Below are 25,538 nucleotides of genomic sequence, written 5' to 3' on the forward strand. Positions count from 1 at the left end.
GCTAGGTGCCGAGTCCCCGAGTTGCATAACTTTGAATTTAATCAATAATGAGTTGCAGCTCAAACACCTACTTTTATTTTGACAAGAGGATGCGCTGCCGCCGAGAAGCGGCAGGATTTTCTCTTTCCCGAACAAGCCGTTGGCAGTACACAGCCCCTCTCCCCCGAAATTTATTAACGCTGCAGCCTAGCGTTAGGTTTTGCATCTCTTAGATGTGTGTCCCGGGCTTTGTTTCTTTGCTCTAGTGTTTCGGTATTAATCTAATTATGATTTTTTAATGTAAAGTATATAATCACCTCCCGTAGCAGGTGTAGCGATCTATGACGGCTGGGATTCCCAGCTGCCCATCCCTCGCATCCCACCCTGCTCTCCGATGAAGCAGACTCGACCCGTCAGCCTTTGCAGCCTCCCCTGTGCCTTGCCGGGCCAAACCAGTTGAAATCCTACAAAATCAGGGCTTCACATGGAACGCGTCCCTCCCGCCATCACACAGCCTCAGCCCAGCGGGGAAACACTGGTGTAGAGCCTCCATCCCTCTTCCCAGTGAAGGGGGCTTGTCCCCAGGGTGGGCTGGGCTCCCACCACCCGCTTTTTCCCAGCCCAGCCCGTGGCTTCGGCAGAAGTTTGCACCCAAGGTGCCCCGGGATGAGCCCTCGTGCCGTGAGAAATAAACACAAAACTTTATTTATGAACTTTCAGTGCCTGGGGTCGTGAACTCCCACGCTACTCCTTGTAGGAGACTGCACCGCAGCCCCACTCTTCTCACAGCTAGGACTTTCTCCCAGTTTCCAATCTGAATTTATTCATCGCCGATTGCTAACATGTTCTTCTAGGGCCGATGTTCCTTTTAGTTAAAATCCCTCTCCTGGCTGTTCACCCACTCATGTGAGTGGGAAAAGCAGACATCTCATTTCAGCCTTCTATTTGCTTGGTTAAATAGACCGAGTCATTTTAAAACCTGCTGCAAGCCCCCACTCACGGAACCTCGTTAGCAGCTGTTTCCCACACCTATCCCGATTGTACCCGCTGCAGATGAGCTCCTGCGAACGCCCTTCAGCCCACTCACATTAATAAGGGCCTTATTTCTTGGTGAAAAAGCCTTGCCTTTTTTCATGGCTGTGTATTGTGCATGCCTTTTTATCTAGACAAAGTTTTCTCTTCTTTGCTGTCACCTCCAACAGATTAGTCGCACGGATTCATGGCGAGATTTTTTTTTTTTTCCACTTGGCGCATTTTGTACAAGCGAATTTTCCCCGTTTCCATTGCACTGATCTTTCAAGTGTATAATACGCTATATTGATCTTCCCTGAGAATAAACCAGCCTCGTCATCAGCACTAAGAGTTAAGACACCCAGTATTAGGGCTAGTAGTAGTGACTTTTCTTTAAAGGGTTGAAGATTGCCTAACAGAACGAAGGCGGTATGGGAACACCCGTTTGAGTGAGCACCCGTGCAGAAAAGAGAGATTAAAAGGCAAGGTGTGTAAATGATCCGCTTTGAATATATATGACAAGTGAAAATTTTTTCTCTGAAAAGCTTCTTTTCTAAAAATTGCAAAGTGTCTTCTGGAAGTCACCTACCCTTGTTTCAGGTCTTCTCTGTAATGCAGAAAATTACCATTATTAGAGATTTCAAATCACCTCAGGTGAAACGTACAGCATGTAATCTGTTACGGGGTCACTCTAAAGTCTTACAGGTGAATTAAATAGACCTACAGAATGTTGCAGACATTACAACTAACGTCCACTGCTTTGCGAAGAAAGAAAATTGCCGAGGCGGATAGAGCACATGGAGAATAGGGGATACAGCATGGCTTGAAGTAAAAAATAAAATTCCAATCACAATTGGGTTTTTGCACAATGAGACACAGAGCTCAAATTTGACTATGTCCAGGTACAAAAATTAATATTTTTTTTTTTTTTGGTCCATTTTTCAACACCGCGTGTGGGCTAATAAGTAAACAACACTTCAAGTTCTGTCTCGGCCACCTTTCTACCTGTCTGTTCTCCTCTAAAGAGAGACTTAGAGCTCTCGCCTTGACTTCAGCACTGCACATCCTACCTAAAAGGCCTGACAGCAGCTTCAAACGAGACCTCAAGATGCGCCAACAAGATCCGAACAAAATGACAAACGAATGACACGGCCACAGTGGTTCCTCACTAAATTTTTTTCTAGGGGCAGGTTCGGTCGGCAGTGCCGTGCTTGGCAGTGCTCGAAATTCACTGTGGACAACCGAGCGCCTGTTTAGGGAGCTGTGGACTCCTTACGTCATCATCATGAGGCAATGCTTCCCGCGGGGTTTGTTTTGGAGAAGAACATCCTCAAGGAAAATGAATCAAAGGCTTCAGAAGGCTGTGCAGCGGAGAGGTTATCTCCTCTCCCCCAAACCCAGGCTTTTCTTCAGAAGTTACAAGAAATTGCTTTAAATTGCTTTTAAGTGTATAAGGAAGCTAGGAGACTAGCGACAGTTAGATAAGGCAAAAATACCAGTGGAAAATAACCCACTAAAACATGAATTACATTTTGAGATTTCTGTATATTGTATTCTCTTCAGATTTTCAAAGCAAAAAGGTACACTACAACATTTATTCCAATACATTTTTAAGCACATGCAACACTGGTGGCCTATTTGTACATTAATTTCTAATGCTGTCCAAGAACCTTTACATTAAAAGCGTACAAGAACTCACACACACGTGCACGTATTCCTTCTAGCATTAGTCCTGAGGAAAAAAAACTTAAATTTTACTTGAGAAGCCAAACTTCAGTTCTGCAAGTACGTCCGGGAAATAACCCACCAGCTAGTCTGAACTAATTCCTGACCTAAATACCTTCTGCTCTTTTGCAGCTTGGATCTGAAATATCTGCTCTTCATTAGACTGCAATGTTTGAAACTGTTCAAAACAGTCCAAGATTTGCAGCACTGGAGACGAAAACTATATTCTCGTTAAAAACCATGCTTGATGCAGATGGAGATGCTAACATTCAAAACATAAAACTGATAAAAACGTAACCACATACAAACTAGAAAACACATTACAGTTCTTTAAAGATTTCTCATTCAGTGTATAATTTGCGTAATTATACAGTCAGCCTTTTTTTTTCTGGCTTAAATATTCAGGCCAACTTACAATAATAAACAATTTGCTAAAATGACTTCTTGTAGAAAGAATGACAATTGTGTAAAAGAAATACATATTTCAAAAGAAAGATCTTATATTGCTCTGAGTCTATGTCCGTCAAATTCCACTAGATGTCAGCGTTATAGAACCAGTTGGTTTCAGACTTAAAAGCATTAAGTCCACTTGGTTTATTTATTATTGTTACCTTGTCTGTGAAATACAGTACATGTCAACTACACAAATAACCAAGCAAGTATTTATGGTAGTAAACTGAACCCAAAATAACAGTCTCATTTCATTCCCCCCCCTCCCCCCCCCCCCCCCCGCTCCTTTACTTGATTTGACTAGAGGACTTCAAATCAGTCTCTAATGCCGAAAATGTTTCGAAATTTGATGTAAATGATTTCAGTTTTGCTAACCATTTTTCCTAATGCAGCGACATGGACTTCTCACGTCAAAACCCAGCACTGCAACCTCTTTTTGTCAGGTACTAGAATACCTTGAAGATAAAGCTCTTTATGTTAAATACAGTGTAGTTGATCCAGGTTGGAAATTATAAGGCACGTACTTCTTTTTTAAACCCACATGTTCTGAAGTATTGTTACAATCGTGCTATTCTGGGTGGCCCATCACAGCTACTGGGGTTTTTTTTCATGGTTTTGGACAAAAGGAATGAAAGACCACGAAATGCAGAAAAATACAGAAAAACACAGAAAACCAAGAACGAAAAAAACCCACAACACATTGATACAATGTACACTACAACAGCAACGATCAAATCTTCTCATTTCTTTGACCAACAAAGCATTGACAATTGCAAAGCATTCTTTGTTTTGCACTGGAAATACCTGACTTTATTTAGATACACAGATGTTTATCACTGGATTGCCACAATACCTGAAATAAAAAAAAAAAAGGCTGTTTTTTCTTCTATCTTTTTTTTTAACAACACAAAGCTGCCAAGTAATCGTTGTTGGAAAATTATCAGGGGAAATAATAGGTAACTACAAAAATGATGAACTAGAACAGCATCTGAGAAGAGAATAATAGTTAAGGAACATATGAAACCAAATGGCAACAGTTCTAGGCATTTATTCCAATATCTTAGAAAATAAAAATAAAAAAGATTCTTCATTGCATCACCATTTAAAGATAGAAAAACAAATTTTTAGATTAAGCCAAAAGAAGATGTGAATAGTTTCCTTATTTTTTCCATTTTAAGCCTTGTTTATTCACAGTACAAATATACCCTGCTGGTACATATTTTAGTCACAAGATGCACAAAGTCTGATAAGGAGCACTGTTCCCTTTTTTTCCTCCTCTGGAAAGCTGTTCTGCCCTACAAAAAACTTCATCATCCCCCCCCCCCCCCCCCCCCCTTCCTCCCCCCAACTTTTCGGTGCCTTTTTAAATTGCAGAACAGAGCCAGAATCGAGTGCCTTATACGACCAGTAGTACTAAGTTCAGAGCATGCATCCCCACACACACGCTCAGCCAAGAAAAAAACATTCAATGATTATTCAAAATCCCCCTTAAGGCAAATAGATATGTATTTTTCTACCTCTTGCTGAAAATTTTTACTTTTCAAATTCCAAACATGAATCTGAAATTCAGTAAATGAACTACCGTTCGGCATAAAGAATGCTTTAACCAAAAAGAAGAAATAAAAAGGAAATGTTTTTCCCAACAATAAATCAATTCTTTTGCCTTAATTCTATCTACATTTTGTTAAAGCATTTTATGCGCTTTCAATGATATCAGATTGCAAGTTTTTTGGCAACTTTTTTAATAAAAATTCAGACAGTGTTCTCTGTTTGCAATCAGAACCACAACCTTAGTGCAATATTATATTTATTTCTTACAGTAATTTTGGTTGCCATACAAGAGTATTAAGGATTGGGGAAAAGTGCAAGTTACAGGAGCTTGATTTTTTTAATCAGTCGAAATAAGAGGAATTAAAGCACAAAAATTACAGCAACATAGATAACGTGAACACAAGTTGTTACACAAACTATAGCGAGAAACATATTAATATCTAGAAAAGAAAAGAAAAAATGTAATGGAAAAATTATCAATATTTGTGGCTCATACACATAATCATCGCCAGATCAACTGGGTAATGCTTTTTAAGAACTGAGGAAAAAAATCACTATTTTTATTAACTTAAGTACCACAAATAATTAACTTTTGTGATATGTAAATTCTGTAAATCAACAGTCACATCTAGTCATTTTATAATATATGAATTAAACTTAAAATGTTCTCAGACACCTAGGGAAAGGAGTCTGTGCAGTTATACACAATTTACATCTTGTAAGATTTTGGTATTGTATACACAAATATTACAGAAACTAGGCATGTAAATGCAATTTATTTAAATTACAGTATATAAACAAAAGTTGATCCTAAAACCCAGAATATCATAACGTATTTCATAGACCTCTAACAACTTGGTTTTCACTATCATAGTAGCATGAAATAAATGGGTCTTCTCTCCTCCCCCCAACATTTCCAGACTGACGAAAATACTCGGAGGCAACGTCGTATCTGTTACTATTGCTTTCTGTAGCAAAATCATCACAGAGCTAGAGACCAATTCATCTTGGCAGAGGTGTATTTTATTGGTGAAAGTAGGTCCTCTCAGGTCTCCTTACCTTTACTTTGTAAGACACAATGTAAAAAATAAACTATTTCATGAGCTCTTCACCGTGTTAAACCTCTTTTCTACTAATTGTATTGAACCTAGTCTTTCAGTACCTGAAAAGATACACGAGCAAGAAACACACCTGTGTAAGAAAGGGATTACCGTCAACTGGAATTTACCGCGTATGTCAGCACTTGTTCAACGGAAATTCAACAGGAAGGTTGTGATTAAAAAGCAGCTTAAAAGTCAACTTCTACGTTTTCTTTTACTACCGTGTTTTCTAATGTATGTTCTGGCACATGTTATAGAGGTAATATCAGCTGTACCCAAAGAAACAAAAAAAAGAGCATGGCATTAGTGGTTTATTTACTGACTTCTGTCGTATCACCAAATGGAAGACAATGATGGCTAAATTACCATTTTTACACTTCTTAAAGTATTTGATGGCCTCAAGTTGCCTGTATCGACTATCTGAATGAAACTGCCGTTTTCTACAACGCCTACGGAAAAATTCAGTACTCTTGAAAGTAAAATGCCTTAGTATTTGAGTTTTATTACAAGGTTACTTGGAACTTTCAAATACAAATATAGCGTAGTAACAGATGTTAAGTCAAAAGATTTGTTGTTCCGTAAAGGGGGCAGGAGGCTAAATAAGTTGTTTTTTACGAGTATCCAATGCGTTGGTAACTATAACCACTTTTGAAGAAATATTCATCCTCCTTTGTAGAAGTTCTAGCAAAGATAGAAAATATAACACAGCTCTGCTGGTTCAGATGCATCCAAATGAGGTTGATTTTAAAAAGGTCAAGACTTCATAATTATTCCACAGAAATAGTAGTAAACCACAAAAGTTTTTTTTTTTTTTTTTTTTTGTATTTTAACTTTCTAGCACTGAAGTGGCACAAAGGCTGCCCAGTAGACCAGCCACTTATTTTCTTAAAATATTGTGCTTATAAACTATCTGTACAACTATTTAAACTTGCAGTAAAGAAAGATATTTAAAATGCTAAACTTTATGTACTCATACTAGGGCTGTTGCAGACCTAATTAGACACTTGTTTGTGAGCAAAAATAATCACAATAAAAAAATTAGAGATAGGCTGGACCATGTCAAGGACCATATCAAGGAAAGAAAGTTCAGGTACCTTGCAAAATGTAAGAGAACCTGAAAGTATGGTAGGTAGGCAGTCTAGCCATCCACACACAATTCACCCACCTTGAACATCTTGAAGAGTATGTTAATAAAGACCTACAAAACTCACAGATATTAAGAGGTGTTAATTACAAGGGGAGTTCAAACATGCAGAGAGAGACTTGTTAACTTTAAAAAAAAGAGAAAAAAGAAAGAAAAAAAAAGTCAGATTGACCAAATCTCTGTGTTTCTCCCCCCGCCCCCCCCCGCTGACTGAAGTCTCCCGGGAAGCCCTCGAGTGCCGGTAGCCCACCGCCCAGTCCCCGCTCGGCCACAGCCGCCCGGCTGCTCGTAGGGGGCACGCACCTCTCCCGCGACCCCACTACCAGCCGGGCAAAGAAATCGCTGGAGGCCGATGGGCAGCGTCCAGCTCCCCCTGAAGCGCTGGGTCTGCTCTCCTTGTCCAGAAGCCAAGACCTGTTAACAGCGACAAAAATGAGAAACGGGATACCTACCCAATTCTCCTGGCCCTTGGAACGCAGGCGTTCCGAGGCGCTGCGTACCTCGTTCCGCCTTGGCATTACCTTTTTACCTTGTTCGCCTTTTTAACAAGCTGAAACATTGCCATTTCTGCTAACAGGCTGAAAGCCCTCTCTCACTTAAAATACTGGCAACCTTCCCGCTGACTTCAATGGGAACATTCATCTATCTTTTTCTTCTTTCTTGGCCTGATGTTCAAAATAGCCAAGCACTTACCACTCACTGAATTAAAGAGCACCTCTGAGGGTTCAGCGTATTTGAGTATCTGACTGTGAAGTCCAAAAGACGCGTCTGTACATAACCCCAAATTTTTACTGGCTTGTAGAGTTCGTATTGCGACTTAGCAGTAGTTTAGCTGGTTGAAAACTGGGGGTCTCAGGTTCAAGCTAGCTTCATTTTGTTGTACCTCTAAGTGTGCATTCCTCCTCAGTTTTTATGCAACGTCTGCATCGTCTTACAGGTCAAGTCAATGGAGCATGTATTGAACTTGTTCTGCCACCTTGGAAGAGTGCTAAGTGTAACTGCAGAAATAAAGAAATACCAGGTAAAACAGAGCAAGGTTACCTTTGAACTAATTCCAGCAGAACAACCAGCTTCACTGCCAACAAATCGGAGAGCTAAACTAATAAAAACCAGTAATATGAACTTCTGCACCTGTCTTTTAATACTGTGCCTTTCCTACTAATAAAAATGGGTTTGAATGGTAATGAAGCAATCTGTCCTCTTAAAAGGAACTAAGGGTTGGGGAAGGAAGCCTGCTCGGAGACTGAATGTCAAGGAGAGAATACAGTGCTCTTCAGTAAAAAAATGAAATGCCTGCCATTTTAAATTGAAAGAAAAGTGGTATGTAACGGTTCCAGCAGAAGGGCGTTATCAAGAGATAGTGGTTTTGAAGTTAACAATTTTCTCTCTCTCTCTCTCGTCTCTCCCCACAACTTTGAAATAAAATGGCCCCACTCACGTAACGTATTTAGATTTATGTTTGGGCATGTAGCATACAGTCTGCATTACCCGAGTACCAGGAATTCAACTGTTTTCCCCCTCCCCCCCCAATTTTGCTGGCACTCGCAGACAGACAAGGCATTTGGGGTATTGCAGTACCAGCCCATCTCTAGTTATCAACAGAAGTTTGTGAGGCAAAAATAGCTATTCTTATCTGTCCAGCAGCTGTTTCAAAGCTCTTTCTATGTTCATTCTGTGCCCGACTCTAGTCACTCCAAGGTCTATCAGATCTTCCTTTTGTAGATTTGGTAAATGAGTGCCATCTATTTCATTGTCCATAAATGTTTCTTTATGTTCACCTAAGTTTAGACTCTCCAACCAATCTGCCACATCTGGTTTAGTCCACAGGTGGACAGGCTTAGTTGTAAAAGGCTTATTTGAGATTGGCTGTTGTAATATTGAGGGAGAAGGAGACCTGCTGCGCCCTGTGGTCAAGCCAAATAAGTCCCCAGAAGGGGGCTGGCTGGGTAGGCTAAATACATCGGACAAAGTTGGAGAAGGAGATGAAGCTGAAGCAGAAGCAGTCAGAGGAGCAGGCATGATGTCTTTATTAATCTCTGTTGGTGAAACCACAGGGCTTGGAGCATGTCTTGCTCCTGAGGTCCTACTGTCATAGTCTGGGGACCTGCTCTGCAGTGTGATCGGCTGGCTGGTTCCAGGTCGGACAGTGAAAGTGATTGTTGTACTTCGTGTACCTGAGACAGTACTCATGACTTCCGTGCTCCTGAAACGGGAAACAGACATGGGAAGTTAGATACATCGGCCACCAGCTGCAAGGTTGGCCGTATCAACACGGGGTAAATATAGTTTCGGAATGCTTGAATATTTTCTTTTTTTAGTAAGCAACACCAGGTTAAAAGTACTAAGACGGCATCGTTAAATCTTTCCCGTAAAACAATCATCAATGGTAAGCCATAGGTAAAAACAAACCCCTTGCTTATCAGCAGTTCAGAAAACCACCTTCCAGAGCACATTCTTCCTTTTTAAGGCTACACCAAATGAACTCACGGTTAAATGAGAAACACCAAGTGGCACGAGCACTTTGTGCTCCCCGTGAAGTGCCATCAGGAGTTGAGCTTCCCTTCGTCGTACGGGGGGGGGGTGGGGTGGGAGCCTTCGTTTCGGTTTTACACACTGTTAGATAGCACAGCTAATGACAGTAGTTATGGAAAGTATCGGAAGCATTGGATTTTGGATTTTTGGGCACCCACTCGGTGAATTGTACGGTATGTTTGTATTATAGGGTATGTTTATATTTCCATTTGTTTACAGAACGTGCTCCACAGGTCCGTCTTATTTCTGTTTCTGTTCAGCTGGCCTTTTCGTGCTTTAAAAATGGGAGACTCCTTCGAAGGTTCATAAAAGGACTTCTGTGTCCATTTCCTTCTAACCAGAAATTGTACTTTGGCAGTTTCGGTACAAAACCTAAGGAGACAAAATTCTAGTTACTGCGCATGCCCAGGGGTGATGAAGTCACTGGCACCTATCTCTCGCCTAAAGGAAATTTCAGATTCCAAACTAAGCAGGCATGAAACTTGCCAAGAGGCTGACAGGGTGCGTGAAGGAGCAGACGAGTCTGCTTTTGTCTAGCGGCTACCGAACAAATTTAGAAGCAGAAGATCCAGGTTGAGGTCTGCTCGTATCATAAAATGCTTAACCCTACAGTCCTTACGTCTCATGAGAAAACTCTGCCCGTCAGCGTGCGCACTTCAGGATCTTCCACTGGACCCTTGGGTGCCTTAAGATCCAGAGTTTTTCACTTTTAAAACACCGTGCCAACTAGGAAAAAAAACCCCTCATACAACTAATTTCAGGCTCTTCCAGACCAAAGGAAGGATTTATTTATCCTTGAAGCGATGCCACGGACTCCAGAGGACGATCTGGAGGATGCCGTAGTTAAGATTTCTAACCCAGACCCTGCCCGAAGCCCTCTGTATCCGAGTCCCAGATTGCCCCCAGGCCTGATCTGTCACGCCTGGGCAGAACGGAAGGTGCCTTGGGTGCACGATGTCAGAAACAAACGCTTTCATTAATAACGCACGTTCACCACCGTGCAGAAAAGCTCTTACGGAGCCAAAGAAAGAGCGTGGTTCTGGAGCCTCCATTGTTTAAAGTGCTGTTGTGGAAGAAACTGCGGTCTCTTCCCGAGCCACCGCTTCAAGATTTTTGTGTTAACTGCCACCAAATGAAGTATCAAAAGCGATCCCCACTGCAGGGGTCAAACCCCACATCTGTTCTCTCGGAGGTATGGCCCTCACCACTAGGTCTGCTTTACAAATGAGAAGTCCTCTCGTGCTCCTCTGCCCCGGGTGAGGACGACACCTTCGCTCCTTCCCGCGGAGACCTGCGGCCGCTGGGACGGAGGAGGTTGCTTGTCGGGTTACGGTGTCTCGCTGGGTCTGCCGCCCGGCGCGATCTAATCGTCAGTGCCCGCAGGAGGGGAGTTGTCGTCAGCTCCGTTAGCCACGTGCTCCCCGCATCACGTCTGGGGCTTTGGCGCATAATTAACAAACCGAAGACATCGGGTAACCTCCAGCACCGCTACACCGAGATTCAGAGCACGCACGTTATCACAGCGAGTCTCATTCAAATAAAGCTCCAACACCGTGTTATTAGAAAAGCACCAAGAATAACTTTTTGGAGAACGTACATGTTATTCACATGAGCAATCCCACTGATTTCCCACAAATCGTTCCATGTATTTCAATGGGAACAGGGGGATCTTTTTGAGAGTTGAAAGATTGGCACTTCACTTAAAACACAGTAGGAACAATACTTTTAGCACTTATGTCTTTGTAATTTAACAAAGAAAGGAAACACTTGGCAAGGTTTTGAGTGTTTCCTGTGATTTTTTTTTGGAGCTTAATGGCCCTCATTGTCTTCCAGGACTGGAGCTAAGCATTCTTCCAAAGAAAAACTCTATGGCAAGAAACTATTAAATTATACTAACCAAGGGGAGCAAGTTATTTCTACCTACTTTAACTTAGCGTTAGGAGTCTCACACACTTTAATAAGGCATGATATAATTTTAAATTAAAAAAAAAAATCCTGCTTTGAAAAAGGTTGGGATAATGCCGGCCTAGGGATTGTGAGAAGAGCAGGATGAGTTTTGTATAAATGGGGAAATGTCCCCTTATCTCTTTACCTGCAGTTACCCTTTTAGTTAACTTTCCCTTCTTGCAAACACTAGAAATTATGGTTTTGTATTCACACCCATTGTGGCAATATCGAATGGATGATGAAAATCTCTCTTCTATTATGCTAGATGCTGAAAGATCATTGCTGTTACTTGACTGACAACTCCAGGCTCAGTGTACACCTTCTGCTTTGTAACTCGCTTTTGCTGCTTCTTCTCTGTGTTGCTCCTTTCACAGACTCCCTGCCCATCCTTGTTCAGGAAATCATTGTCACTGTTCCTTTAAAGAAAGTATATTAAGCCACTAAAAGAAAAAAGCCCAGAGTAAACTGTGTGCTTTTATTTTAAGTATTCCTTAGACTAGTGTTACCTAACTTTCTCAGACCCACGGGCAGTACTACTGGGTCAGCAAAGCAATACCGGCAACGTTGTACTTTGCCTTCTGTCAGCCTGGATCAAAGTAACGGCTTCGCATGGCTACGAGCAATATTAAAAGATCTGTGGGCATCTTGCTTTTTTGAAGCCATAGGTTCAGGACTGCTGACTATTCACATGCATCTCTGGAACCACGATAAGAAACTTCTTTATTTTAGCTGATTAATCAGGTTTCAATACCAGCTCAGTTTATACCCACATCAGTATTCAAGTTATTATAAATATTACCCCTCTTATCAGGAAGCTCAGAGCACTTTGTTAACATTTAACAGACTTAATCCTACAGCGACACACCTTCTTCGAGAAAGTTGTTAGTTCTGCTACACGCTTGGGAACACAGACTGGGAGTCAGTACGTGTCCCCGCTGCTGCAGCAGCAGTCCTTTTCAGGGTGAGTTTTAACCCCCGCAACTTGAGGTCTCTGCTGCCTCCAAAATTATTCAGCAACCTGCAAGACGGAGTTCGTGCTTGGTTCCCAGCTGCTGTCCTTCAGCCGGCTCTGCTACCAGCTCCGCAGCCTTCACGGCACGGACACAGCCCTCGTGAAGGTCGTGCCACTCTGCTGAAAGCCACAGGTGCATTTCCAGGCTTTCAGTTTGAAGTCTTTAATTCCAAAATTCACTTTTCCCCTTTCTTTTCGCCTTCTTTCACCTGCCATATCAACTCCAGCATGTTACAGAGACTGCTGCACTGTAATTGTAATCCAAGGAAAAAAAAACACGCATATTTGTGTAACCCCTATGCATCCTAAATTATAATTTACGACATCTCCAATCCAATCTGTGATGCAGACACAGCCTCGAAACCATCAGCTGTCTCGCATTTTACAGTTGATTGGTATCCTGGTCAATAAGGAGCCAGCGCATTCCAGCTGGAGAGCAGGCATGGTTTTGTTGCATTGTGGGTTGTCCAGATTTTTAATAAGAACAATTTCTTATGCCTTATTTGATCATCTGTTATACTAAACATATTAAACCCATATTAAACCTGCCTAAACCCAAATTTCATTTTTGAAAAGGTGAAAAGTCTGGTAATTATCTTAAATAAAATTTGCTCTATTAGAATCAGCATATGGTAGTAATTCATAACCATTTGCTGCTGTAAGACTGCACTGATTGCAATGCCCATTATGTTGCCTCATGTTAAAATCACAATATACAATCCCTATGTCACAATGATGCAGCCTCCAAGTATAAAAGCCATCAACACAGCTTATAGGCAAGAAATTCTTTCAAATTTTAAATTAGATTTGCAGGATTGATATTTACTGTTAACTTAATATCAGAAGCAAATCGGTGAAAGATGGCATGCTGCAACAACTCCTAGGAGCCTCCCATGTAAAAAAACCAAAAAACCATTATGCTCTCATGGGAGCTGTTTTATCCCATAACTTGCCAAAAGACTTGTTGTTTCTGACAAAGCTCTTTCGTTGTATCCGTGAAAAAAATCTTAACAACCAAGAGAACCGGTGAGCGAAATGAGTCTCTATACAGGGAAACTATCTTTTTTACAGATTTTTGAGAACGTACAAACCCAAAACTTTGCCTTCGTCTCTTATGATATTTTTACTTTCTTTTTTGGACCGTCCAAGGAAAATTGTATGGTAGAAAAGTAAGACAATAATTGTCTGTTTCGGGGGAAGATTAAGAACAAGGGCTGACGTGATGACTGGCAGGATATAGATCTTCTTATAATAGTGTTATTTTAGTGAGAAGGATTGAGAAATGGTGGTTGCAAGTAACACTGTTCAGCTGGAGCGAAGGATAATCATTAAGGTCTGCGGGAGTCTGTTCAAGAGCCAGAGTTTCCATGCAAATGGTACAAATGTCTGGAAACCGGCGGTAAGGGAATGGTGCTGCTGAGGGGCAGAGGACCAGGAGACGGCCTCAGCCCTCTCTCCTTGCAGAGCTGCGGGGAAAAAAGGCCAAGGGATGCTGGAAGGAGAAAGGGGGAAATCCCACAGCTTCCAAGGACGAGAGACTCGACAGTGATGACCGAAGTCGATCTTGATTATTTCGAGGGATAGTTTGTCTTTTAACCTCACACAGGCACGTAAAACGGCAGTAGTCATCCCTCCCCACCCCTCCACCTCCAAAAATCCAGCAGAATTTGGGCACATTTGCAAAATCATGCCCCTTATTTAGGTGCTCAGACATGAGTTCAGGAATCTAGTCTTAACGTGCTCATGTTATCAAAACATTTGCTGAATACTTCTCTGATGAAAGTAGCTTTTATTTCAGCTTGAGATGACACCCTCCTTCTGGTTTTAGAATGGCTACCATTTCTGGATTAGGATGATCTAATCCACATCGCGCTTTGTACCAAAGTCAACACAAAACCACTGAAATGCAATAACAATGAGTGAGCATTAAAAAGAAGCAGAATGTACAACATAGAATACTCTATGCTTTATGGTCGTCACTTACTTCATGGCACTTCAGCATGACCCTCTTCTGACAACAGCAGTCATGACAGCAAATAAAAATGACAAAATGGAATGACTGAAACACTGCAAAAATTACTGACAAAGCAAGCAATCCTGTGAAATTGGCTGACAAACGGTTAACGAAATGAAATGAATCTAATGGGACAGCAGTAAACTGAACAGTAAACCGAAATTATCCCACAAGATAAGTATTTCATCATCTGCAAAATGCAGACGTCCTTTACAATAAACCAAATGTAGGCTCAGACCCTATGCAGGACTTGCTCCTAAGTTCAGTTCTGCCTTACCTGTTTGCGAAAAAATAGGAACTTTTCCAGATAGTCATTAAAAAAAAAAATTCGGAGCTGGACAAAACCCCTGGCCATAGGCAGTTTCACTTTTAAAACTTGTTATGCCAACACAGTACAGGTTATTTTTCCTAGGGGACTCGATCCTGCATGGTTAAGCATCCTTCCTAACTCCCACATTTATAATGAGCATTTCCCATTACCAGGAGTGACGCCCAACCTGCCCCAGAGGCCACGGGGACATTGTACAAACACAGCCGGAGAAACGTAAGCACCGTTTGAAATAGAAATTGTTTTCTGCCTACGGCAAAGCTATTGATCGTTTTGGTATGGTGATGGTAGAGAGCAGCAGCAGGTGCTCTTCATTATTCCTTACTGGTACCCCGGAGTCCTGGTGGAAGGATGCTGTTTTCACTGGGGGTTGTGTTTTTTCTCCTTCGCAGCCACTGGGTCTACTCTACGTTAATCACACTGATATTATTCAGTCGATCTCGCAGGTTTGCGCTCCATCGTTATGTTGCTAAGCGACTGCCGGGTTCACAGACAGAGCGAGCGCTTCTCCCTTCACCGGATAAAACCCCCTGCGTCGGCCTTCTCCCCATTGCTTTTATCAGCTCCATACAGAGGTCAGTAGCCTCTCAAGTGAATTTATAGCACCGCTATATTTAGAGCGTCACGGTCGATACTGCCGTTACGCGCCGCGTCCCCCTCGCCGGCAGCACAGCATCACCTGCCGAACCGCGGGGCTCCCCCGGGCTGGGTTTTCCCATCTCCGTGCCTGTGCATATCCGAATTCGGAAATGGGAATCGTGACCATCATTGGGGTTTTAGTTCTGGGTATTTGGGTGAAATGGAGCCCCGTATCTAAACAGCCTCAACTTTTTCTTTAAGGAAGGACGGGCAAAAATGGAGGAAGGGACGGTTGGTCGGACGTTGCAGCCTGACTACGTGGATCCACCAGATAAAAATCTCCATCGCTAGGACTGATCTCCAAAATTTCTTGAAGTAGCTGATGGCCAAAACTGGGAGTGGGATCTGGAGCTCTGTTCCAGAACCTTCTAATCAAACCCTTTAATTACGCTTTTATTAGTACAAAGTAAGCAAGCACATCCTTTCGCTTCTTCCTCTTTTCCTTCCCCTACCAGTCTCCTTCTTCCTATCCCACGGCTGGTCACTGCCGCTGAGAAGCAGATGATTTCCAGCCAAACGTTTCCATGCTCTATTTAAAAAATCTTGAAAATCGGTGTCTCCATAAGAACCACGGCAAACTATAAATACCCCGTGTAAAATTATTGCTAAACCGATGTGCAGAGAAAAAAAGCTAGTCTAGGGTCGTTTTTTAATGTAATAATTGAGAGAGAAATGCTGCTCAGTGCTGTAGAACAATCTCTTCCTAATCCTCATTTATCAAAAACATAGAAAGAAGATATTTTTATGGATTTCTGTAGCAAGCCATTACCCGACTAGCTACAATTTAATTCACCTCTATGCTACCGTAACGGGGCAATTGCGGTGAGTGAACTACAATTGTATGTCTATGGGCTGTGCAAAAAGTAACTCCCAGTGATATTTAGGATTGCTGTCTGGGCTATAACTTCACGTATGTTCCAATGAGCAAATATATATTTTTAATTTCATCAGGCTGCTAGTGCTGTGAACATAACCCAAGCGAGCCTGTGAACAATGTTCCTATTTATAACACTTCCCAATACTTCTCTTTGGCTGAAGGATATGAACAGGCGTACTCATTTTTTACCACTGTTCCTTTAGCGGAGCTAACGAGTTGTTCTTTAATTTAGCAGAATTCCTGCTTTCTATGAGCTAAAATTCCTTGCTCCCATTCTAATGCTACCTCACAGAAAAGGGCTACGAGCCCTACAACTGGTTGTCCTAGGCTTTACACTATTAGAAAAAAAATCAAGAAACTCTTAAGAATTTTAGCTTTAAAATTTAAATATTAGCTTTAAGACTTGGAATTTTGGCAAGATGGTATTCCTTGGTCATAATATTTGACAGCTTTGTCACAAATTGTGTCAGTCGTGCAATTGGGCTAGAAAGGCTGTAATTTATTTAACTTCTTAGAAGATAAGGCAGGAGTAAAAGCAGTAAAAAGAATGCCTTTGGGAAGCATTTACCGTGCATCCGTCGCTTTTATGCAGGCACCTTTGAGAACAGAACTAAAATGTGATGCAGACTGTTCAGGGCATAAACATATACGGCACAACAAAAAGAAATTGGAGCATTTTCTCCACTGTGCTAAATCTTGCTATTAGCCTTTTGCTCCCTCTTTCACACTCTTTATCAAGCTCAGAAATCAATCCTCTCTCATCCGCCCCCGGAACGTGAAGCTGGTTTAGCTCGGGGAGACGGGAAGGTGCCAGCCTTGCTCCAGGGACAGTCGGGAACCGGGCACGGGCGCAGCCAGGCAGACACCACGGAACAAACCGCCGCTGGTTGACGAGTAGGACTTCGGAATCTACACGTGAAATTCTCCATTCACATCTCTCTGCCTCACTTTCGTTAAGAGGAAAAGGAATCGCCTGCAGCACCTTTTAAAACATACTTTTAATATCTGTAGAGAGTTGGCTCTCTTCTGCTGTCTCTGATTTACGACTTAGCTTCAAAAAGAACTCCTGAGTAACCTGTTTCGGTCATTTTGCTATCTTCAATTCACCTCAATTAAAAAATAATGGAATCCCTTCAGTTCTGAAAACAGAAGGAAACAAAATACAGCCCTCTTACCTTCCGTTCCCACTGGGAATTCTGTGGAAGTGTCACCTTCTTCCACAGTCAAACAGCAGCCAAGAGTTTTGCTGCTCTATGTCACTGACAACTTTTCTTATTTATTACCTCATAGGTCTTCTGGTGTTGTTGTATCCCAAGGTCCTCTCTCTAGTTTGCAAAGGTGCCTGTTTGGGTTTACTTTTCGGGAAAGAAGTAGGATTTCAGCCACATTGAAATAATGCTTTGTGTGGGTTTGTTTCCAAATTGAGTCTCTGTATTCCATAACGAAGACTATGTAATTTGCCAAAGCTGAGTTATAAGAATTAAAAAAGCTAAGGCACAGAAAAGCAACATAACTTTCTGACACTGTCCAAGTCAGATCTTTGTCTAAAATGTAACAGATATGGGACTACTCTTGCCTACGTGATAGTTTGCTTTTCTCTACTGAAGTGATATAGTAGATGTTCAATTTTTTTCCCCAGCCTTTATACCTGTTTAAACATCCTTTCACAAAAAAGATGTATCTCTATTTGCTTCTACTTTTCATTTTCCTCTCAGTAATGATAATACTTTGACATATTTACAATACATTGTAGTTGCCAGCCTCGGTTATTTTCTAATAAAATAGGGATGCTAAAGATCTCTGCTGTAACCTGGAAATAACTATCAGTTTATATATAAAAGATGATAAATAATATTATACATATGAAGCTAGAGGCAACATGTTCATATGGCTTAACAAGAAAGATGATCAAGGTCTATAAAAATAGTATTCTTGAAGACATAAGAAAAATCATATGAAATGAAACTGTCAGAGTCATCTGCAAGACAAGACTTACGTAAATTCAAGCTTACTGCACAAGTATTGATTTTATGCTTGCCTGAGGTATTCTCAAATGTATCGTGTTCTGCTGCTGTGCTAACTTTGTTTAAAGACTGTCTTCATCAGGCAGCCAGTGTATATTGTTTTTCTTGTACAGTTTCATTGTAATTTTTTTCCACGTATTAAGGCTTTTCCTGTACAGACAACTCAATTTCTACTACATTCAGTCAGGTGCCACTGACAGGAATTCCAGAATTTCACTGTTTTTCTTCCATCTCTTCATTCTAAAAATTGTATAACCTCCATACCACCCTGTCACCGGTTTGATGACTTCTATCTTGCGGGAAATAATATAACAACTACCTGACACTGAGGCTTTTGATCACGCCGTTTTCTGAACGAGCAATCATTTGCAATTAACAGAGCCACGCTTCCCCTAAAACCAAATTACCTTCAGGCATGCAAAGAAAAGTAGCTTTTCAAAGGCTGAGTTGTTTATTATCCAGCAGAATAAATCTAATAAAATTTACTTAGATGGTATCTTTTTTTAAGAGCAACGTCAGCACTGCATTTCTGCAAAAAATGCATTTCTATGGAGCAGTGCAGGCCAAACAATATGCAATCCTTCAGTAAAAGGTACATTTAACTGCTGTATGTAAGGCCAAACCATTCCTCACCACAAAAAGAAATACCTCAGGCTCTCAGTAAAACTAAAAAAATTACCTTTTCTTTTTCATAATCATGGATTTAATGATATTACATCCATATTCTACACAAACGTGACAATTCCCAATGGTGTCTGACTACTGGAAGTTACTTATCACGTAAGTACCTTTCAGAAACCACTTATATGCAAATGTATTGCACTGCGCTACCAGGGATGCTGCTGTCGGGAGAAATAAGCCACCTCCCTGAACCTGGAAACGTCAGAGGCTATTCACTAACAAGCGTGTGCAATAAAATGTAAGAACTTAAAACCCATAATACTAAGTGGTAGAGATGCTAAATTAACTTTTTAGTAATAACATGAATAGTGCAAAGCGATTTCAATGAGTGATTTTCTAAGACAGCTTTATGCTTCATGATAAAGTGGATTACGAGAGGTATCAGCATGAATCAAATGACATCAGACAGTGAACGTGAAGTAAGCCCAGGCAAAACCACTTTTTTTCACTTGTTTGAAGCCAAAATAAGTCATGGGACTGAAGAAAAATTAAACTATCACCACATTTTAAAAGAAAGGGTTTTTTAAGAGAAAAATACTACTTCTTAAAAATAAAACTTAGTAAGTCACATCAAAACAATGGAAAGGTTTGTGGAAACTGTCTTTCCAGTTGGAGAAGACTGAGAAAGCTCCTGTCCTATGGTGTAGACTACACAAATGTCGACAATGTAGGAAATTCTTCTCCTCTGTAAAACTGTTAGTCATAGACTATTCATTAAGCAACCATATACAATAGAGAGTACGCTCTTCTTTAATCTACGTGGTTTGCGGGGGAAGTTAGTGAAGGGATGGTAAAAAATCAAGCCTTTATTAGAAAATGATTTGGTTAATTACGTTTACCTTGTACTGAGACTTGCAGTTTTTGTTCCAGTAGGTGACTCCAATCCTTCCCCTGGCTTTGAGGATTTCTCTCTGTTCATTTGCTGGAGTATTGAGTTCAATTCACTAATAACGTTAGCCTTTGGGCCTGAGAGAATTGGGCTTTTCACCTCCGTCACGTCGCCCCATAGTTTAGATGTCCTTTGGGGAACAACTTTAGCCATATTGGGCTGTGCACTGATGGGAGGTGGGGGCGGAGCGGGAGGGGGAATAACAAAGCTGTCTACAGTTTCTTCAATCAGCGCGTCCTTGTAAAGTGCATTGCTTTTGTTGATTATGGGCTTCATTTTTGGCTTAGGAGGTACTGGGGGTTTGTCCACCAGAAATGTTTGCCCATCTGCATAGACTGTACAAGTATCCACGTTCTCACCCCCTTCCGAGGATAAGGTAGAGATGCTGGACACCGTTGAGATAGTGCTGGTTGTCTCTAAGTGATGGTCACTACTACTTCGACTGTCTACCTCCTCAATCCCAGAGTCAGTGACGTTATCAAAGCTGTCAGGGGGTGGCAGAAAGGAGGCAGGCAAACAGTTTGAAAGACCCACTTGCTTTTTACTGTCTAAGGAATTTGTTGGCTGGCTGGGGGCAAATGGCGCGGGTGAAGGCGTGCCGTTTTTTCTTTGCTTAATCAAGTCCGTTAGAGCCGAACCGGGAGCTGCGCGGTCATCGGGGATATCAAAGCTGTTGGCGAACTCTAAGGGGGGTGGTAGTGGCTCAGTAAAAATAAACTCTTCATCGATATCAACTGATGCTAAGGGTGGCGGAGGGATGCGGAACGGCAGGATGACAGGGTCGTCGACAGAGCTCGCTGCTACGATTGTTTTGCAGGGAGATGCCGGTGGCTCAGGCACAGCAGGCACGTTCAGCTCACTCTCTGCTTCCTCGCTCTCCTCCGGCCTCTCTGGCGGTGAGTTTTCGGGGGTCGGTTCCATTTCAGCTCCCTTCTCCTCTTCGTCTTCGGGTGTATCATCCGACTTTGCTGTGTCCACGGTATGAACCATTAACAAGCCAGCTGACTTCTGCTGCGAAGTATCCACAATGTTTATCAACATGTTTTTCTTCTCCTCAGCTTTCTTTTCTTTCCCCGCATCTGTTTCGTACTTGTTCTCAGTCTCCTGCCGTCTCAATGGGCCACGAGTATTTTGCCTGCTGACAGTAGCAGTAACAGGAAAAGTCGTTTCGATGTTCGGTCTCAGCTTTGTATCTATGTAAAGTGGTTTATTAAGGTCAGCTTTAACAGCATCTCCTTTGCCTGGAATCTGCTGTGTTTGCTCTTTCATGGCTCTGTCCCTGGCAGAGAGAGCGAGGGCTAGCGGTGAGTTTGGATCTAATAGCTTTCCTGTGACCGGGTGAACGTAATTATCCGAGCTGGATGCATTCGTGGACTTAGCTGCCACCGTACTGTTTTCAGTACCTTTCGTTTTGGACGAAGCGTTTAATGTCCTTGAGTCACTTTGATTTGTGGGTTCGCTGCTATTAAAAAGATTCTCAGGCTCTCTAGGTGCGGGAATCGGAGATGGTGACATAAGCTGTCTGAAACCATCCTCGCTACTAAACATTGCTTCCTCGGTAAATTTAGATTGCCTCATACGTGGTGTTGGCGGTGTTAGTCCAACATCTTCATCTCCTAGGTCTGTGGAAAGGAAGGCTGGAGAATTACGCCTTGCTTCCAGCCTCTTTTCCCTGTCCCTCACGGCTCCAGCAATGGCTGCTGCAAACGGACTGCTGACGCCTAAGCTGTCGTCGGGTCGGAGTTGCCCAGGCTGCTCTGAAGACTGAGGATCGATCTCCATGCTGCTCCCTTGGCTGCTTTTCCCACTGCTGCTGGTGGATGGCTCTTTCACAATAATTGTCGGGATCGGAATAGAGCAGGTCTTTTCTGGACTGTCTTCAACGTTGGACTGTTTCACCAGCATCCCCTTCCGCCTCGCCGGTTTGGCCGGCACGTAAACCGCTTTGCTTGCAATCTTCCCAACCTCCGAATACGGGTTTTCTGGCATCTGACCCCTCTTGTTCCTGAAATTCGCCTGAGATGCGGCACTCCGACTATACAGGTCTTCAGAGTCCAGAGAGTATCGGTCCAGTTCTCGTCTGTAATAGATCCCTTTGTCCCTTATCATTGTTCCCACGTTCTCGGGCCTAACCAAAGAAATTTTTGCACCTGAATTCTGATTAAACGGAGGTTTAATAGTTCCATAGCTCCTTGACGTTGGGGATTTGGGAGAGTTGTACAGAGAGGGAGAAGGTGGTGGTGGTGAAGGCGGTAAGGACTGTGGTGGTGGCGGGATATCTTCAGAGGTGTCAGGCATTGAAAGACTTCTGGTAAACTTCAGCATAGGAGGAGCCAAAAACTGCCGTTCTTCCTCTGTTATGCCTAAAAATCAGAAAGTATATTTTAAACACTGTCTTCCACTGGGATCCCTCATATTGTATTATTTCTGTGGCCAACCTAAAATGCCGGCGTGCGTTTCACATGACATGAGGCATATGCAAAATTACGAAAGAGGTCTTTTGGTTGGTTCCTACCATAAGCATTCTTTCTTGTTGAACTTCCAGAGACCCAGATGCCAGAATTAAAAAAAAGATGCTACGGAATTTTAATTAAACTGATCACTGATGTGTAGGCAAATGTTTTGGTTTTATGTATCATCAAGGTAGCTGTAGAGAAGCACATTTTCTTTGAAAATTATTGAACAGGGAAGACATTCTGTGCAGAAGACTAGCTTATGCCTTGCTCTAGCACTCTATAAATGCATATAATAATGCAACTTAGAAACCTAATGAATTTTTAAGATGCATTTGAAACTTAGCAAAGGGACTGCGAAGATTCTATTGGGGAAAAAAAAATCATAACATTTCATTTCAAAAGATGACATTATATTATTACAAATATGGCTTTTAACATAAATAAACTGGATAATACTGGGATAATTTAGATGCTAATTTTACATCGGCATAATGTGTTTCTAAATTGATAATTAACACTACTAAGATTACTACCGAGAACAAAGCGAGCCCGAATTTGGTCTGCTCTTTTTTTCTCTGTTTGTAAAATCATCTGTTGTCATCATTTGGAATGAAAGAGAGGTGAATTTTATTCCATTTGATCAACAGGGATTCCTTTGTAAATGACACAGCGTTACAATGCTTTTGCCTCAATATCAAAGAAAAAAGGAATAGCATTTTGCCCTAGGTAATGCATCGCAAAGAGCTCGTACTGATCTTTTTTTGTTTTCCTTCTCACTACCTTTCCTTGTTAGAGGGCACATTCTAAAGAAATGGATTAAATTATAATTCCATAATACTTGCCTACTGCCATCAAAGCAGAATGTGGAAATTATATCATCTTACACACAAACTTCTTTTCTCATGAACTTTCTATAAAATTCAACAGTCATTCACTGAGGTAAAGGTGTTGGAGAAATACGCTTTAGGAAAAGAAGCAAAGTTACTGAAAGTATGTGATTAATGCACAAGCAAACTATACATGAGAAGCATTTTACCTATAGATTTTTGTCTTCTCATTGTACCCCGAGGTATACCCAGAAAAGGACCTTGAGGACTCCCTGGTACAGTGGGCGTCATCACAGCAATACCCTGTCTCTCATACATGGACTACAAAAAAGCAAACAAAAAACCCCACAAGCATTAAAGCATGCAAGTCTTTCTCTCACATGTAAATAACTCTTCTGTCATATCTGCTAATCCACTACCCCTTTTACTTAGAATTCTAATGGAAGACAACAGCTTTGGTATTATTTGGGGGGGGGTGGGGGGGGTGGGGGAGGTGAAGAGAAAGGGAAGGCTGAGCTTTATTTACATGTTATTAAAATGACAACAGCTGTAAGCGGAGTTAGTTGAAATTATTTACAAGGCAATATGTTAAGTTTCCAGCACGTTTGATGTGCTGTAAGAAAAACGAAGCATGAGCAATCGCATTTTGTTTCATTCGCTTCCAAAAACGTAGCCACACGCTGCGCAGGTATTAATGTTCGCTCTGCACCAAGCTGTATGCCCTCTTCACTTCTGAAGAACAGACCTGCTCTTGCACAGATTCAAGGTGTCTTGCGCAAGGTTACACTGGCAGTCAGCATCTCAGCTAGGAACTGAGGAACGCCACCTGAATCCCAATGCGCTCAACTGTCCCTCCTTGCGGGTCATCACAAAACTATTTGCTTTCTGCCTCTTCGAATAGCCTTAATTTCCTTCCATCCCAAGCTGCTGAGAACAGTAAAGTGCTTGTTGTATCAGGACTGATGCTCTTTTGGAGGGGTGGGTAATGGAAAAATACATCTAAAATGCAATAAAAACAATTATTTTTTTCATATGCGAAGTTCCGTAAGAGCAAATTCTGCCACCGAGAAATCCGATTTCAGAGTTCTGGAGGTTAAATTTTTAATATGTGCTATAGTATTAATGTCAATTCTTCTCTTACATATCATCATGTATTATTTAATCAAGATACTATATATGCCGTTAGGAATAATAAAAACCCTGCAGTAGGAGAAACCGTCGCATTAGCGGATATTGTATGGCTGCGCTAACTCTGCTGCTGAAACTGCAATAGCATACCTCGACTTTCAGCAAAGTTTTTGAGCTTGGGTTTAGTGTTGTACTGACACTTTCAAGTTCAGAACTTACTGGCGGCTCACCAGCACAGATTACAGGCAGAACAAGTTCACATCTGTTTGAATAACACTGAGGTAGCAATGTTGTCGATGTGACGGTCTCAGAATAAATATAAGGATATAATGGGAAAAGTTTTATAGGCGTATGTAGACTCTTCTGTTAAAAAACTATTATTAGAAATACAGAGTAGACCATGCCTTAAGGTTACAAGATAATAAAAGTAAAGTGAGTATATAAAGCAACGCTTGTAAATTCGTTTCTGTTGTACGCCCTGCACGCTGTCAAAAGACCCCCTCCAATCAGTTTCCGCAGTGAAAGCAGTACTTCATAGCTACCACTCACATTCACATCTGTAGCTGAGGGAAAACATCTACTAGAAGGCCGCTGTTTAATAGTTGCCACTCTTGAGTCCACAGTTGCATTGTCTGCAATTCTTGATGGCTTGGAAACTGGTACTATTTCATCCACCTTATCTGTAATATAAAAGTATTCAGTAAAATAAATATCATTTGTCCAAAAACTGAAAATTTAAGTATTGCAAGGTCAAAGGAAGAGATTTACTTTTCAAAAAAATGCAAAGAAAAAGTTTTTTTGGCATTTTAACAAGGCAACGCTTGAGCATCATAAGTCGTGCAAGCCGAGCACTTTTTATTGCTGCTACATAACATGCATGCTTTAGTTTTAAGCCTGCATGCATTTAATGTTTACTTAGTGTGACTCGAAAAACAATCCTCTTCTTCAAACCTTCAAAATGTGAAGGGAGAATATCTATATAGAAATGGAAAGAAGACCTTTAGAAATAATGAATCTGTACAGCACTGTTTCAAATAGAGATAAGCAGACTGTACTTAGTCATCAGAATTTCAGTGATATTTTGGACAATAACAAGTACTCCAGAAGTGCTCTTCTAGGCCTATTCTCCTTAAGTAATCACATCCTAATTTATTCACGCTCTTGGATTATGAGATTAGCATTAGTAACTGCATCATTTGTTTAACTGACACTTTTAGATGTATT

General features: G+C 41.5%; 1 protein-coding gene across 7 annotated transcripts in view; it reads right to left on the reverse strand.

The window, feature by feature from the left end:
• Nucleotides 1-4,856: 4,856 nt before the first annotated feature.
• The window catches only part of SHANK2 (SH3 and multiple ankyrin repeat domains 2), a 363,833-nt gene continuing 343,151 nt past the window's right edge, over nt 4,857-25,538 (reverse strand). For 2 of the 7 annotated variants that reach the window (XM_049821263.1, XM_049821262.1), the window contains exons 10-13: nt 24,864-24,994; nt 23,396-23,507; nt 19,854-22,266; nt 4,862-9,163 (exon numbers count right to left, since the gene is read on the reverse strand). In XM_049821263.1, coding sequence (XP_049677220.1) covers nt 8,590-9,163; nt 19,854-22,266; nt 23,396-23,507; nt 24,864-24,994 — 3,230 coding nt within the window. In that variant the 3' untranslated portion in view covers nt 4,862-8,589. Of the gene's footprint in view, nt 9,164-14,435; nt 14,463-19,853; nt 22,267-23,395; nt 23,508-24,863; nt 24,995-25,538 lie in introns of all 7 variants that reach the window. The other 5 variants (XM_049821258.1, XM_049821259.1, XM_049821256.1 and 2 more) reach the window with 5 other exon arrangements.

Source organism: Accipiter gentilis, chromosome 17 (assembly GCF_929443795.1).
Source record: "Accipiter gentilis chromosome 17, bAccGen1.1, whole genome shotgun sequence".
Lineage (NCBI taxonomy): Eukaryota > Metazoa > Chordata > Aves > Accipitriformes > Accipitridae > Astur > Astur gentilis.